This window comes from Lissotriton helveticus, chromosome 5_1 (assembly GCF_964261635.1).
Source record: "Lissotriton helveticus chromosome 5_1, aLisHel1.1, whole genome shotgun sequence".
NCBI classification, from domain to species: domain Eukaryota; kingdom Metazoa; phylum Chordata; class Amphibia; order Caudata; family Salamandridae; genus Lissotriton; species Lissotriton helveticus.
In genome coordinates this window covers 1534833763-1534848347 of record NC_136065.1, presented here as the reverse complement: position 1 = coordinate 1534848347, position 14585 = coordinate 1534833763, and the positions used below count along the sequence as shown (strand labels likewise).

General features: G+C 46.9%; 1 protein-coding gene across 2 annotated transcripts in view; it reads left to right on the top strand.

Annotated features, from left to right (window-relative positions):
• LOC144753689 (uncharacterized) overlaps window positions 1–14585 on the top strand; it is a 222025-nt gene that overhangs the window by 89322 nt on the left and 118118 nt on the right. For both annotated transcript variants that reach the window (XR_013594481.1, XM_078641288.1), the window contains exon 2: window positions 11955–12152. Coding sequence is in view for 1 of the 2 variants with exons in the window: in XM_078641288.1 (XP_078497414.1) it covers window positions 12029–12152 (124 nt within the window). In the remaining variant the exon portion in view is untranslated. The remainder of the gene's footprint in view (window positions 1–11954; window positions 12153–14585) is intronic.

Here is a 14585-nt window from a genome sequence, read left to right as displayed (position 1 = left end):
TGGTGCCAAATACTGTGTGTCAGAAGAAATAGAGTCCCCGAGTTCTGGCTGAGTAGTCATGTTGTTATGGACCTCTACAAGTATCTGCTCAGAGGTGATCTGGCCCACAGTGTTTTCAGGGCTGCGGGCCTCAGCAATGTGGCCCATGGAGGACCTCTTAGCAAATGCTAGATCCTGGGACACCCTTCTCTCCATAAGCACAATTCCCTGGTCTATCAGTGTGTTTGTACGTTTGATGAAGTCATCGAGGGTCCCAATCAGCTTTGTCCCTCCAGCTGCAGCCTTACTTCTGGTTTCACTAGGCATAATATAGAATGTAGTAAATCTGAAATAGTGATCTTATAGTCAGGCCCAAAATGTCATGAAAACTAATATAAACTAGTTCATAAATAAATGCCTACCGGTCCAGGATACAGCAGGCAAAATGTGCAGAGTTTATGGCCCAGGCCAGCCTCCTTCGGCCTCTGACGGCCTAAGACGGCCCGCCCTCTGCCCGGGCTCAGCCCGGCGACCGCCCACGCGCGTCCCGCGTGGCGGTACAGGCGACACCCTTTTCAAGCGCCTCCGGGCGCGTTTACGGGCGTGGCAAGCTGAGGGATCCTGGGAATAGTAGTGTCACGTCCCCCCCTCTCTGTGGCTGCGCCTGATGGAATACGGCGCTTGCGGCGGGGGAAAACGGCACCAGGCAGCAGAAACAGCGTGTCCTCCACGCAGACCCGTCTCAGGTAAGGGCAAGGCGAATTCAAGCGTTCCGTTGCTCAGGGAAGGTTTTTCAGCCTCCGTCAGGTTCAATTTCAGCAACCCGCCTGCCAGTACAGGCGACGCCCTTTTCAAGCGCCTCCGGGCGCGTTTCCGGGCGTGGCCAGCTGAGGGCTCCTGGGAATAGTAGTGTCACGTCCCCCCCGCTCTGTGGCTGTGCCTGATGGAATACGGTGCTTGCGGCGGGGGAGAACAGCACCAGGCAGCAGAAACAGCGTGTCCTCCACGCAGACCCGTCTCAGGTAAGGGCAAGGCGAATTCAAGCGTTCCGTGGCTCAGGGAAAGTTTTTCAGCCTCCGTCAGGTTCAATTTCAGCAACCCCAAACAAGCAGACAAACACTCTCTATTAGTCTTCATATCTCTAACCTCTCGATCCCCCCCACTTCTTTCCCATTCGTTCCTAACTCCGTCCCACTCTCTTTACCCCAATTGTATTCTATCATTCTCTACTATCACTCTCTCTAGTTCTCTGTACCTCTCTTACTCTTTCCATAGCTGTCGTGATCGCTTCCCCATCTCTATCTGCGCTTACCCCTCTGTATATCTTTTTCCCCTTTAAACTCTTGTCTGCTTCTTCTATCTCTGCCCCTTCACTCTTCACCTTCTCTCACCTCATTATCCGTCCTCTCCCCTCGGCAGAAGGCCCCACGGTCGGTAAGCTTTTAGTGGGAGACAGTGAGCACTGCTGGGCTGTGAACATGTGCAGTGTCCAGCAGGGTAGAAGTCTGGGGCAGAAAAATACTGGCCTCTGATGGGATGGTCAGTAGACCGCTTCACACCCCACCTGGGCATGGGGCATCCTGCCTAAGTAATCCCCACCACCTCATCCCCGCCTATTATGCACTAAACGTCACAGCAGGCGGGCAGGGTGGGGATTGATTTGCAGGGGCAAGCGAGTCAGGGGAAAGAAAGCCAAACCCCAGTGAGAGGCCAAGAGGTGAAAATTGCCCTTGTTACCTGGGTTCCTAAGAGGCCACACATGAGCAGGCTCCCCCCCACTCATTCAGTCTGCACACATCACTGTGCTGCGCCCCAGGTAGCACATGTCCCATACACTATCTGACAAGACGTCCCAGCATGGAGGCTCGGCAGGGGGCGGTTGAGGACAATGAGAGCTTCCATCTGAGTGGGGAGGGAGCAGAGGCTCACATTCTGAAGCAGCAGGCCTCCAGCAGGCCGTCAGGCCCCATCGTGACGCTTTCCACAGCTGAATGACACAGACAAACAGCAAAACAGCAAACATGCTGCTAAAAAAACAGGAACAAAGCTGGCCCTCGGCACCGGCCGGTGCCCACCTTATCAATTCGACCCTGAGTACCGGGACTCTCCTAGGCAGTGGAGAAGTGCCGGTACTCAGCTTAATAAAAATAAGAAGTGCCGGTACTCAGTACCGGTGAGTACCAGCCCATTTAAAGCACTGCCATTATATCACTGAAGCCGAGTGTTCTTAAACCACAGCATTGCCTACCACACAGCACCACAGCACAACCTACTCAAAGAATTAACACAAAATGCTGCAGCACAGTAAGGTGAAATCAATCAATCCATCAATCAGTCAGGGTTTTGTGTAGCGCGGCTACGCACCCGTGAGGGTCTCATAGGGTGAAGGATCATTGAAAGAGCCAGGTCTTGAGGTCCTTCCTTAATTGGGTCAGCAACGCGGATTGCCTGAGGTGGCGGAGCAGGGTGTTCCAGATCTTGGCGGTAAGGTAGGAGAACAACCTTTCTCTGGTTCTGGTCTTGTGGATCCTGGGGACGGAGGCAAGGGCGAGTTGGGAAAATCGGAGGTGTCTGGCGGGTACATGGAATGTGAGGCGGTGGTTCAGGTATGCTGGTCCTTTGTCACGTAGATCTTTGTAGGCATGAGCGAGGAGCTTGAAAGTGATTCTTTTGTTGACTGGGAGCTGGTGGAGTTGTCGGAGGTGTTCTGTGATGTGGCTGCGGCGGGGGATGTTGAGTACCATTCTGGCTGCAGTGTTTTGAACATTCTTTAGTGTCTTGAGCTGTTTCTGGGTGACGGCGGCATGAAGTGCATTGGCGTAGTCGAGTCTGCTGGTGATGAGTGTGTGGGTCTTTCTGGGTTCTGTGGGGATCCATCTGAATGTCTTTTGAAGCAGGTGGAGCGTGTAGAAGCAGGCTGAGGAAACTGCATTGATTTGGCGGATCATGGTGAGCGATGAGTCCAGTATGATGCCGAGGTTATGTGCGTGGTCCGTCGGGGTGGGAGGAGATCCTAGAGTAGCTGGCCACCAGGAGTCATCTCAAGCTGAAGGGGTGGGTCCTAGGATGAATACTTCGGTCTTGTTCGAGTTGATCTTGAGGCAGTTGTCTTTCATCCATGTAGCAGCCTGGATGAAACCGCACATAATGCTACCACAAAATGTTTCAAAATCAAAGTATTCCCATAACAATGTAGCAGTCTTTTGAACCAAAACCAAAGCATTACAATAAAATACCACAACATGACTACAGCATGGTATTGCGGGCTGAAAGCACAAAACTGCCTAATACTGCAACACAGTGTGCTGAAACCATAGTGCTACCATACAAATTGTGGCGCAATGTGTCAGTCTCTTACCCTTGTACCTTAGCAGCAGAATAAGCTGATCTGCAGCATCATCAATCATGCAATGCACAGATCCCAAAAATTACCAAACTATAGGCAAAGACAATCAATTATGCGATTTTTTTTAGCTGAGTTTCTGCGCAACTATGAACCTACTCTCGGAGCTGACTTCTAAAGAGGGCTTTCATAACGGCAACGATCATAACCACTATCATTTTCAAGTTACGCATCACCCAGAAGTAATGCCATTGGACTTAAAAAAGTGCAACAGTTGGAAAAATTGTCCAAAACAAGGACAACCCACACAAAGATGGAGATGGGTAACACAATGTGATGTTAAAGTCAATAGAATATACAAGCCCGGGGCCGGTAAACTCTGCCAGGTGATGATTGCCAGAGTTTTTGCCGAACTCTGTGCTCCAAACAGAGCGCAGAGTGGCAAAACTCCACGAAATCCACAGGCAGAGTGGAGTTTATCCTCCAGCCCTAAAATGAGCCTGGGTCGAACTCCTGAAAATTTTGCAGAAGTCAAACATTGTACATATAGCACAGTACTGCAAACTACACCAAAGGCTGCAGAAACTGGTTTGGGTATTTTTCAAGGGTCATTCTCAGGCTCCGTGCCTTTGTATGGGGTGATTCCTCCCACATCAGGTAGCACTGGGGCAGGCTCTAAATGTGAGTTCCCACAATATGGGCACAATGAAGTGAGAGATCTCTCCACCTGGCTGTCAATAAACTTTCTGAAGCATACATTAGGGACAGACAGAGGGTAGGCCTGGCCTAGAATCTGCCTTACCATGAACAACAGACGCTACAGTCCCACCCTTCACCCATACCATCAACCAAATAGCAGTGCTCAGGAAGAACTAAATAGCAGCCTCAAACAACCTAGGTCCATGAAGCTGCTAGAAGTATTCAGTCGACATACTCCTCACTTCATTGTCTTGGTCTCCACTCATCAGCTCCATGAATGCATGGAATACATTTCCACTGTCTTGGAAGTTATCCTCATCCCCATCTTGTGCAATGCGACAATCAAGGGCATCCAAAATGGATCCCACTTTGCTTTTGCAGTTAATACTGAAGCCAAACGTTAAAGGCAAACACCAGAAGACATCTTCTTCAGCATCTACAGAATTTACTTGTTGAAGTTTGCATTATTTGCCCTCATATTCTCTCATGTTGCTCTGATCAGGAGGTTACTGCTCAGGGTGGGTGAAATATTCTGTTTGGCTGATGAAATTGGTTGAATTTCGGCATCTTCGCATTACTCTGGTAACATGGAGTTCCAGGCCAAATTCCACCAATCTCCGCATGGTGGAATTCTTTCTCACACGTGGCTCCTGGGATGGTAAGCTGGCAAGCGCAAGTGAGATTTTGCATCCTCTAGTGTAATTGACAGTCTCTAGGACGACATCCGGTCCGATTTTCTTAACATGGAAGTTCCCGACCGTTTGAGGTCAGAAGTGTGCAACTCAAGCAGAAAATCCACTCAAGCAGTAGCAAAATCAACTGGAGTAGCTCGCGCCCTCTGATGCCAACCGTGGTGCAGTTCCCTCTGATTTTTTCAGCAATGAACGCACGCCTGGCACTAAATCACAGCACAAGCAGCCCAACTTGCCTATTACTGACCTTTGGTGGAACTCCGTGGAATCTCGCAGAGTTTTTATGTAACTCAGTGGAATTCCGCAGAGTCAAATTCTGCGAGTTCCACCCACCATTGTTACTCCTTTGAACACAGTTTTGACCACAGGCTAACTCTCTCAATATTTCCATGTATATGTGTTCTGACATTACTTTATGCTTCCAACTGTTGAGCTGATCAACTGTTCTTGCTAAAACAGTGGTCTAGTTGTAGCGTTTCAGAGGATATACAGATTGCATGCTGTCTCAAAAGTGGCACTATGTATTCACATGAAAATTCACCTTGACTTAAAATTTTCTAATGTTGCTTCTTATATTTTAATTTAACCTCTCCTTGCTTTCCATCCTATGCATGCCTCCTCTCTCTGAGCACAGCCTGCTCTATGCCACACCTGTGTTTGCCTTAATCCATATTATTGTACTTCTTCAAATCGCCCACACTTCATTCCAAATATCATAACCTCTCCTTTAAAATCATAACTTTGCAACCTAGCAATACCTAATCACCTGCATCTCTTCTAATAATACCATCAACCATTTGCAAGAATTCACAACCCCACCCTAAAGTTCACACCTAACTCGTATTATTTTAATCCACAGTTTGGAAACTGGAGTAAATGCATGGAATGTTTTTCTTACAAGAAGAAGACTAATTCCAATAACCACCAATAACTACTAAATAAATACCAACCTTAAGTTCTGGAGCAGCATGGTGCCCTGTGTAAAGCACTTCATCTCCTCATCAAAAGTAGTAAGCACTATATAAATGCAATTACAATACAATGCAACATATAACCCTCATGGCCCACACTAATACTAATATCACAACACTCAGTGGTCGGGTAGTTGATTGTAGTTCATACAGATTGCATAATAATTTCCTTATGCTGCTAGACACTCTCAATCTCACAAAAGATCACATTGCTACAAGTCATTTCCATCACCCAGTACTCTATCACCCCACACCAGTACACAGCCCATCACCAGCTCAATAGGCATGAAATAACTGAAGAGTTCTGCCACATGCTGCTGGCCAATGGAGGAATTTAAATTTTTTTCACCTCTGCAGGTCCCAAACAGCCACATAGAATGAATGATTGTTGACCTCTCACTATGACAATCAGATATGGGATTATAGTCTATTCAAGCAGATCCCTCCAATAAGTCCCCCTTCAACCTTGCCCGCCTAGGACCATAAACTTTAGGCAACATATCTGAGAATGGACGATTCAGCACTGTAACCAGCTAAATAGACTATGATTTAACAAATTGAATAGAGAGACCTGTAGAACTGTTTAAATGTTAACAGTTTACTGAAAACCACAAACTACTTGCCTCAGTTTCACACTGTTTCACCCATCACACTGGTAAGTGCTGCATCCCATAACATGATAACCACGCCTCAGTAGTCATCATGCATGACACAGAAATACTTCCCACACAGGATCAAAACAAACAGAACATACTTCCAAATACACTCCAGATGAAGTAGCATGCTACCCATATAGGCAAGAGATCTAGCGCTCCGCATAGGGGTTGTAAGCACTATCTAATTGCTGTAATATAATACATTACAATACATTTATGTTGGCAGAACCAGAATCATGACTACTGTGACCTCAGTGCTCTTTTCCCAACCTGTTGCTGCTCACAGGATTAAGCTAAACATATTTAATCACATTTCCTTCATTGCATGCTCTTGCTTTGACTAGTGAAAACATTGAGAAGCTGATATACAAATAATTAGCACAATGCAGGGCAGCAACCAACCTTGTTGCACTTTGTTGCACTAAGGGGAGAACACACCATATTTACTAAATATTGTTGAGGTACTGTACCATTTATGAGGTAATGCAGACCTGTTTCCTGGTGTGTTTTTCAAACTGAAGTAGGTTGGAGCGATATTGGCATTCAGTTTGAAGCCCACACAACACTATTCCAGATTTCTTTTTTGTGGTGCATTTAGATGTCGAACATTAGGCAAGTTAAGACTGAAACTAGTGTCATGTCATATGATATAGTGCCTGAGGAAGTGCCAGTGACCTATATATACGTTGCCTGTGGTTGAGGATGAATAATTGTATTCCTCCCAGCACAGCACAGCTTCAAAGTCGTTAGCCCGCTTTTTAGGCTTCCTAGCAGAATACTGTGGTTTACTGTGTTGAGGGATCTAAGAGCTCGTGGATTATTTAGGTGTTTTCTTATCTCTAAGGGCTAAAGTGGGTTAGAGTTTGACTTGTAGATAGCCAAGTCCTTCAAATCTGCCAATAGTTTCTACAAGAGAGTGGTGATGGTTCAGGGGCCAAAGGCAACTGCGCGTAAGAAGGACACATTATCGATGGCCATGATGTGTGTTTTGTATATGAGTGTAGGACAGCCTTGTAGGTAAGAGCGGTGGGGCTTGCTGTTGGGGGGATTTCGACAAACGACGATGAGGAACAATTAATTATTTATTTAACTTTCTCTTGTGGTAGTCTGTCGATTTGTCTGTCGATTTCCCCCCAACTCGGCCTCACCGCTCTTACCTGCCCGCGCCTCGGCTGGTGTAGGAATCGGATTATTTGGTGGGGACAGTACTGAGTGTTTTTAAGTCTCGCACTGGCGATGCAGCGCGAAGCGCTGTCTCTCTGCGAGACCTATAGTCACCAGCTATGCTTTCAAGGAGACAGGAGTTGGGCACACGCAGCATGCCGGAATCGGATCAGGTCGCGCGCGTGAACACGCGTTCCATTGCGACTGGGAACAGCATGCCGGAAAAACACGCGCGCACAGACACACGCGCACACACACAGACACAAGCACACACACAGACACACGCATGCACACACACACACACAAACACACACGCGCACACACACACACACATGCGCACATACCCCCTCCCCCCCCACTCACCGGGCTCTTTCCGCTGCTACAGGCTCCGTCACTCCGCGGCATCACCTGGCACATGCTGCTCTTAATGGTAAAGGTACAGCGAACCACGCTGGTTGTCCCTCTCTCCCTCATCAGCGGGTCAGTGTCGGCAGCAGGCAGGGCTCTCCACGAACACGGGAGCCCCGCTAGCTCACACGCTCACTTCCGGCTGGCTTCACGGGCACAGGAGCGTGGTGTAGGCTCCCATCTGCTTCCTGTCTTTTTGCGGCCCCGCCCCCGACCCAACACAGGTTGCCTGGCTTCCTTTCCAAGCCAGGCTGCGGCGGTGAGTTTCTCAATACGTGACTTGTTTTATTTACTGCGAACAACTAAGATCTATCCCAAAGTATGAATCGCAGTGTTTACCTCAGAGGAATACATAATTGAAAATGCATGTGTTATCAGTGACAGTTCGGGTACACCAGTTTGGTAAATTCCCCAAAGCCTTCAAACAGAGCTGTGTCTGGTCACATAATCGTCATACTTGCTCCTGTGATTGGTTCTTTTAAACCAGACAGTTGTTTTGGGAATCTTTGAAATGCAGTCCAAAAAAGACGCTCGCTATAATATGCATCAAAGCATCGTAGCAGAAATGTGTGTCAGAGCAACAGGGTTTTCTTTAGCCACGAACACACTGCCTAGTACCTAAAGTGACAAGAAACAAACACACCCACGTAATTCCCTGCACTCGCACAAGAGCTTCCGACGAGGGAGTACTGTGCCGGAAGTGGGGTTCTACACAAAGTGAGGACAGAAACCATGGGCTTTATGTGAACTACGCAAAAGTGTAAAACTAGAGCCTGTGTCTTATAAGCTGTACTGCAGCTGCTGAGACGTCTAATCAGTTTTTGTTTTTTTTGCAGAGTTTTATATAGCGCGAACTAGAACCGAACCGAATCAGTTATCAGAGCGCTTTACATAGCACCAGTTACGTTACATGAGGACACACTTTCATTTTAGGCACGGGGAGATTAAGTGATTTGCCCAGAATCACAAGGGGGTTTTTGGCGTCGTTACCGAGACTCGAACCCAGATCCCCAGGTCCGAGGTAGAGCGCCTTAGCCGTTAGGCCAACCCCTCTCCTTTGTTGTTCAATACAACAAAGGATCTTCATAGCTCAATCATTCTGGCAGAGCGTCAGCAGGGTAATTATGGGAAGGAAATGGTCAGAAGATTAATGGCATTCCTGAAGCCCGCAGGAATGGCCTCCGAGATTGCAAAGCAGCGCTGTCGTCAGAGGGCACGCAGGGCCATGGAGATACAGAGGCAGCTTTGCAGCGTCACAGCCGTCATTTTCATTCAGACGATGCGTGACCGCTCACCGGATGTAAGAACTGCTGGTCCAGCTGCAGTCTGGACCACGATGAAAAAAAGGGAGGCAGCTGCATTGGGTTTCCTAAGAAGTTGCCCTTGTTGTTCCCTGTAAAACCTTGCTGACATAGTTATTGCGAGGATTCCTTTAAGAGACTGTCATTCTCCACAGGACAGCTAAGACATGTTCTGGATGGGTGTCAGGGGTACCCTTCATGTTTCCGTAGTGGCAGTGCAGTTACGCCGACCACATACCTGTCCCACCATGAAAAGGAGTTTGGCAAACGTTCCAAGAGTCTCTACCACTCTACTGCCATCACTCTACCACTCTACCGCCCTCACTCTACCACTCTACTGCCCTCACTCTACCACTCTACCACCCTCACTCTACCGCCATCACTCTACCACTCTACCGCCCTCACTCTACCACTCTACCGCCCTCACTCCACCGCCCTCACTCTATCAGTCTACCTCCCTCACTCTACCACTCTACCGCCCTCACTCTACCACTCTACCGCTCCACCGCCCCCACTCTACCGCCCTCACTCTACCACTCTACTGCCCTCACTCTACCACTCTACCGCCCTCACTCTACCACTCTACCACCCTCACTCTACCACTCTACCACCCTCACTCTACCACTCTATCGCCCTCACTCTACCGTCCTCACTCTACCTCTCTACTGCCCTCACTCTACCGCCCTCACTCACTCTACCGCCCTCACTCACTCTACTGCCCTCACTCACTCTACTGCCCTCACTCACTCTACCGCCCTCACTCACTCTATCTATTGCCCTCCCTCTATCTATCTATCTATCTATCGCCCTCCCTCACTCTACCACCCTCCCTCTTTCTATCACCCTCCCTCCCTCTATCTATCGCCCTCCCTCACTCTATCGCCCTCCCTCACTCTACCACCCTCCCTCTTTCTATCACCCTCCCTCCCTCTATCTATCGCCCTCCCTCACTCTATCTATCGCCCTCCCTCACGCTATCGCCCTCCCTCTATCTATCTATCGCCCTCCCTCTATCTATCGCCCTCCCTCACTCTATCCATCGCCCTCCCTCTATCTATCACCCTCTATCTATTGCCCTCCCTCCCTCTATCTATCGCCCTCCCTCCCTCTATCTATTGCCCTCCCTCCCTCTATCTATCGCCCTTCCTCTATCTATCTATCTCCCTCTATCTATCTATTGCCCTCCCTCTATCTATCTATCGCATCACTCTATCTATCGCATCACCACAGCATCACTCAGCACCATCACAGCATCACTCAGGGGCACAACAACATCCCTATGCGCTACCACAGCATCACTGAACACTACAGCATCACTCATCCCCACCACAACATCACTCAGCGCCACCACAGCATCAATCTGTGAAACCATTCAACAACAACTGGTTCAAAAATGTTCTCTCAATGTTTCAAGCTTTATTACAAATGTCACAAAAAGATGTTAATATTTCACTTCTGTTCTTGGATTTTCGTCACAATAAAAGACACTGATCATAATCTTCACAAAAGTTATTTACAAAAGTTTAAGCTATTGCCGTTATAAATTACAATAACTTTTATTTAAGTATTATTTATTTAAAAAAAATTAAAAGCCAATGTTATTTGTAATATCAATACATCTAAGTCACATAAATGCAACACTTATTGCATTACAAATGCTATAGGTGTCACATTTGCGAAAGTTAAAACTATTGGAATTGTAAATGACAAAGCTATTAATTTAGCTATTTTCAAAACCAACACATAAATACAAAATTTGTCATCTACAATACCAATAGCTCAAACTTTCCTAATGTGAGACCTATTGCATTGCAAATGCTTGTTTATCTTGGTGTCCCTTTTTGATTCTACCTCTTTTTCAGAGATTTAAATGTGAGAAGGCAGACTGTAGTAGAGGGGTGTTGATAGAGTGTGATGCTAGGATGCTGTGTCTTTTTTAAATGAAGTGTTTTTATTAAACAAATAGTCCAGTAGCTGTTTGGACGTAATATGATTATCTTTAGCTTAACTGGAGTTCACTTCAGCCATGTTTTTCTGCTGGTCACAAGACCAAATGCCTGAGGAAAGTGCAATTCTCTGAAATTCCATGCCTCTTTTTCATCTTGTGTCCCTAAACGTTAAAGTGCTGATTCGCTTGCTCCGCTGAAATGTTTCCATACTTGTTGCAGCCTGAATGCCTTCTTCTTTTCCTTTCACATGATCTCCGCCTTCGAACATCTATATGCGCCCATTGTTTGAATCCATCACTTGTCTCTGTTGCAAATCTGCTTGCACACTTCTATATATTTGTGTTGTGCCTTTGCTTTTTGAGCTTGTGCCAAAAGTTTGCTGGGAGAGCTTCTGATGGACTGAATCTGTGACTCAAAGATTATTTTTTCTTTTGTTAAGAAACAATTTCCGACTTTTATTAGCATGCGAGTAGACTTTAACAGTGGGTTGCACACATGTTGTTTATTAAGGCACAAGGACAGCAGGAGCCCAATATATATTCATAATCTCCCTTCTTTGGTTGGAGGCCTGGCTGGTGTGCTGAGTGTGAGTAGGATGGGAACACGTTTTCCATTGTTAAGGGTTGGGAGGAAGAGTAGAGACAAAGGGAACCTAAGAGGAGACATAGAACAAGGAGGAGAGGAAAGGAAAGTTGTGTAATTAGAATTGGGTGTGTCTTTGTTATTCTTGGTTATGTGCATTATTTTGGATGTTCAATAAATACACATGCCAACATTTTTTTTGTTTAACAGATTCTTCAGCAGTGGTGCCAAATATCAGCACTACACTAGGAATCTGATCGACAGCTGCGGGAAAGGGATTTTTGATGCCCCTCAAGATGTCAGGCAACCAGAATGACTTCATTATTCCAGCTGGAATCGCGGCCATTACCTTCCTGCTGCATGTGACTATTCTTGTCATTGGATACTTCAGGCTATGCGACAAAATTGGTACTGTATTTTATTCATTTTGTTTTACTAAGATAATTATTCATCTTCTTTGAATAGTGGTAGGTAGCACGTATTGTATTGTAATTGCATTTATATAGCGCTTCCTACCCCTGACGAGGCGTCAAAGCGCTTGTTCGGCGAGTAGCACGCTACTCCGGGACCCACAGAGGATTAGTGTTGAATTAGTATAGTGAAACATGAAAGTGATTTTACGTGGTGGATAGGTTAGTCAGTTATTTGGATTCTGAAGGATAGCGGAAGGATAGAAGAGGAAAAAAGGTTTGTATTTATATAGCGCTTGTTACCACTGATAGAGCGTTGAAGCCCTTTTTTTTGCGGGGGGCGAGTAGCACGCTACTCCGGAAACCCATAAAGGATTAGTGGTGAATTAGTATGGTGAAATATGAAAGTACAATATTATACTTGACAGAGAACAGTGCTTCATACACCCAATTGTATTTTTTTGTAATTGGGGATTTTGTAAAGCACTGCTAACCGTCATTCAGTGGCCGGAGAATGCTTTTGGTTGTCGGTACCGGTAACGTGAAGAGGTCCATAGGATACTGTTTTGCTAAAGCCAGGTTATGGAGACAATGGCGAACCTGCAAAACGATCTGTCATAAGGTAGGGTCAGAGCGCCGTACGCTTACAGTTCTTCATCATTGCTATACTCATTTTCTTCTGACCTAGTGCAGATACAGGCCTAATATTTTAAGACTGGTCAAGACCATAATTGTCATTCTATAGCAGCTCTATTTAAAGTGACTATTCACACAATCGCATGATCCTAATGGATACATTTTCTTGATGTTATACATATATGTTTTCTGATGAAGACTCCTCCATTTCAGCTTGCAGTTATTTACCATCTGATACCAATTTCACAATGCTCTGAGAACTCCTGGGCTCGCATTATGAATAGGACGACCTGTCCCTGTTCGCACCTTGGCGCACCCTTAACTTTGTGTGTAAGGCACCTTCTTACAACCAATGTGCTGTTCAAAATGCAGGGTCGAAGTAACGCCTGCAATGTGAACTGAAATTTAGTGAAAGGCAGACTGGCTGTTTGAAGTCAACGGGTCAGATCAAGCCTCACTGTTAACCTCATTGTTGCTGGCGACGTCCAGCGGATGTCACGTGCACTACCTCGGTAGTGCTGCGTACGTATGTTGGACATCACGGCCCCGCCCGCGCAATAGCGCGGAACATTTAGCGCAGTAAAGGGGTTAAAGCAAAGCGGTGACCACCCTCCCCAATTGGGTACAGTACATGACCAAACCGGTGCAATCCATAACACAGAATGGGGTGCTCAACCATCTGCGGCCCTTTCTGTAATACCATAGTGCCTTTGGGGTGCAAAAAGCAGGCAAAAATAACCGTTGTGCTTCCAAAGCACTATGTCAAGGGTGCTTTTAGGTCTCGTAGAGAGACCTAATGCCACCCATTCACCAAGCTGACTTTTTACGATGAGGATTTTCAACAGTTCACGTGACCACAAGCTCCTCGTGCACGAGCTTGCATTCGATCATCAAAGGCACACAAGCTTCTCCCAGCAGGCAGCCCACCCCCTCCCACTCCATATGGTCGCTCGAGTTGCAGGCAGCCCACCCCCTCCCTCTAATCCCACATCTTCCCCGAGCCTTCTGCCTATCAGCCTCCCTCCCACCTCGCTGATCCACTTCTCCCTGCCAGCAGCATTTGCCACATCAAAGGCTTCCGCTGCCCCTCCCCCCGCCGTCACTTATTCACGGCCGCAGGCCGTGACTCGCATGTACTTCCCCGGCTCTGCTCCCCGCCCCGCCTCCTCTCTATCCCTCGCTCTCCGCCAGATCCTAGTTTTATTTATTTTTTTTACTCGTTTTCGTTAGGGTTGGTGCTGTCTTTTGTGGTGTGTAGGTATCACTTCCCATGAGAAACCATGTGGAGGCCACATGGAGGTGTCCATCTGCTTTGCCACATCAAATGCTTCAGCTGCCCCGCCCCCCGCCGTCACTTATTCACGGCCGCAGGCCGTGCCTCGCTTCTACAAACATGGATTTCCACAGCAACAGCTTCAGCGTTTCTTTCGTTGCTCTGGTGCTTACAGCCACTTTTGAAACGGAAGTCACGCTGCAAATTTCTCCTGTAATGTACCGATTGCTACCTCATGTATTTTGGTTGCTCACTATTGTCACTTTTGATCCATGTAACTTAATGTTTGCTTTTGTAACTTGTTCATTTGTAATTGTTTAATCTTGTATCATTACTGGTCCTATTGTGAAGCGCTCTGACACCTTCGGGTAAAGTCCGCGCTATATAAAATCGCATAAATAAATAAAAAAGACATCAACGGTTGCTGCTCCCCGTCTGCCCCCCCCCAAGCAATGCCGACAGCTTGTTTCTTATTCTATTCCGACTTCATCCGCTTCTATTTCGAGATGAACACTGCATACA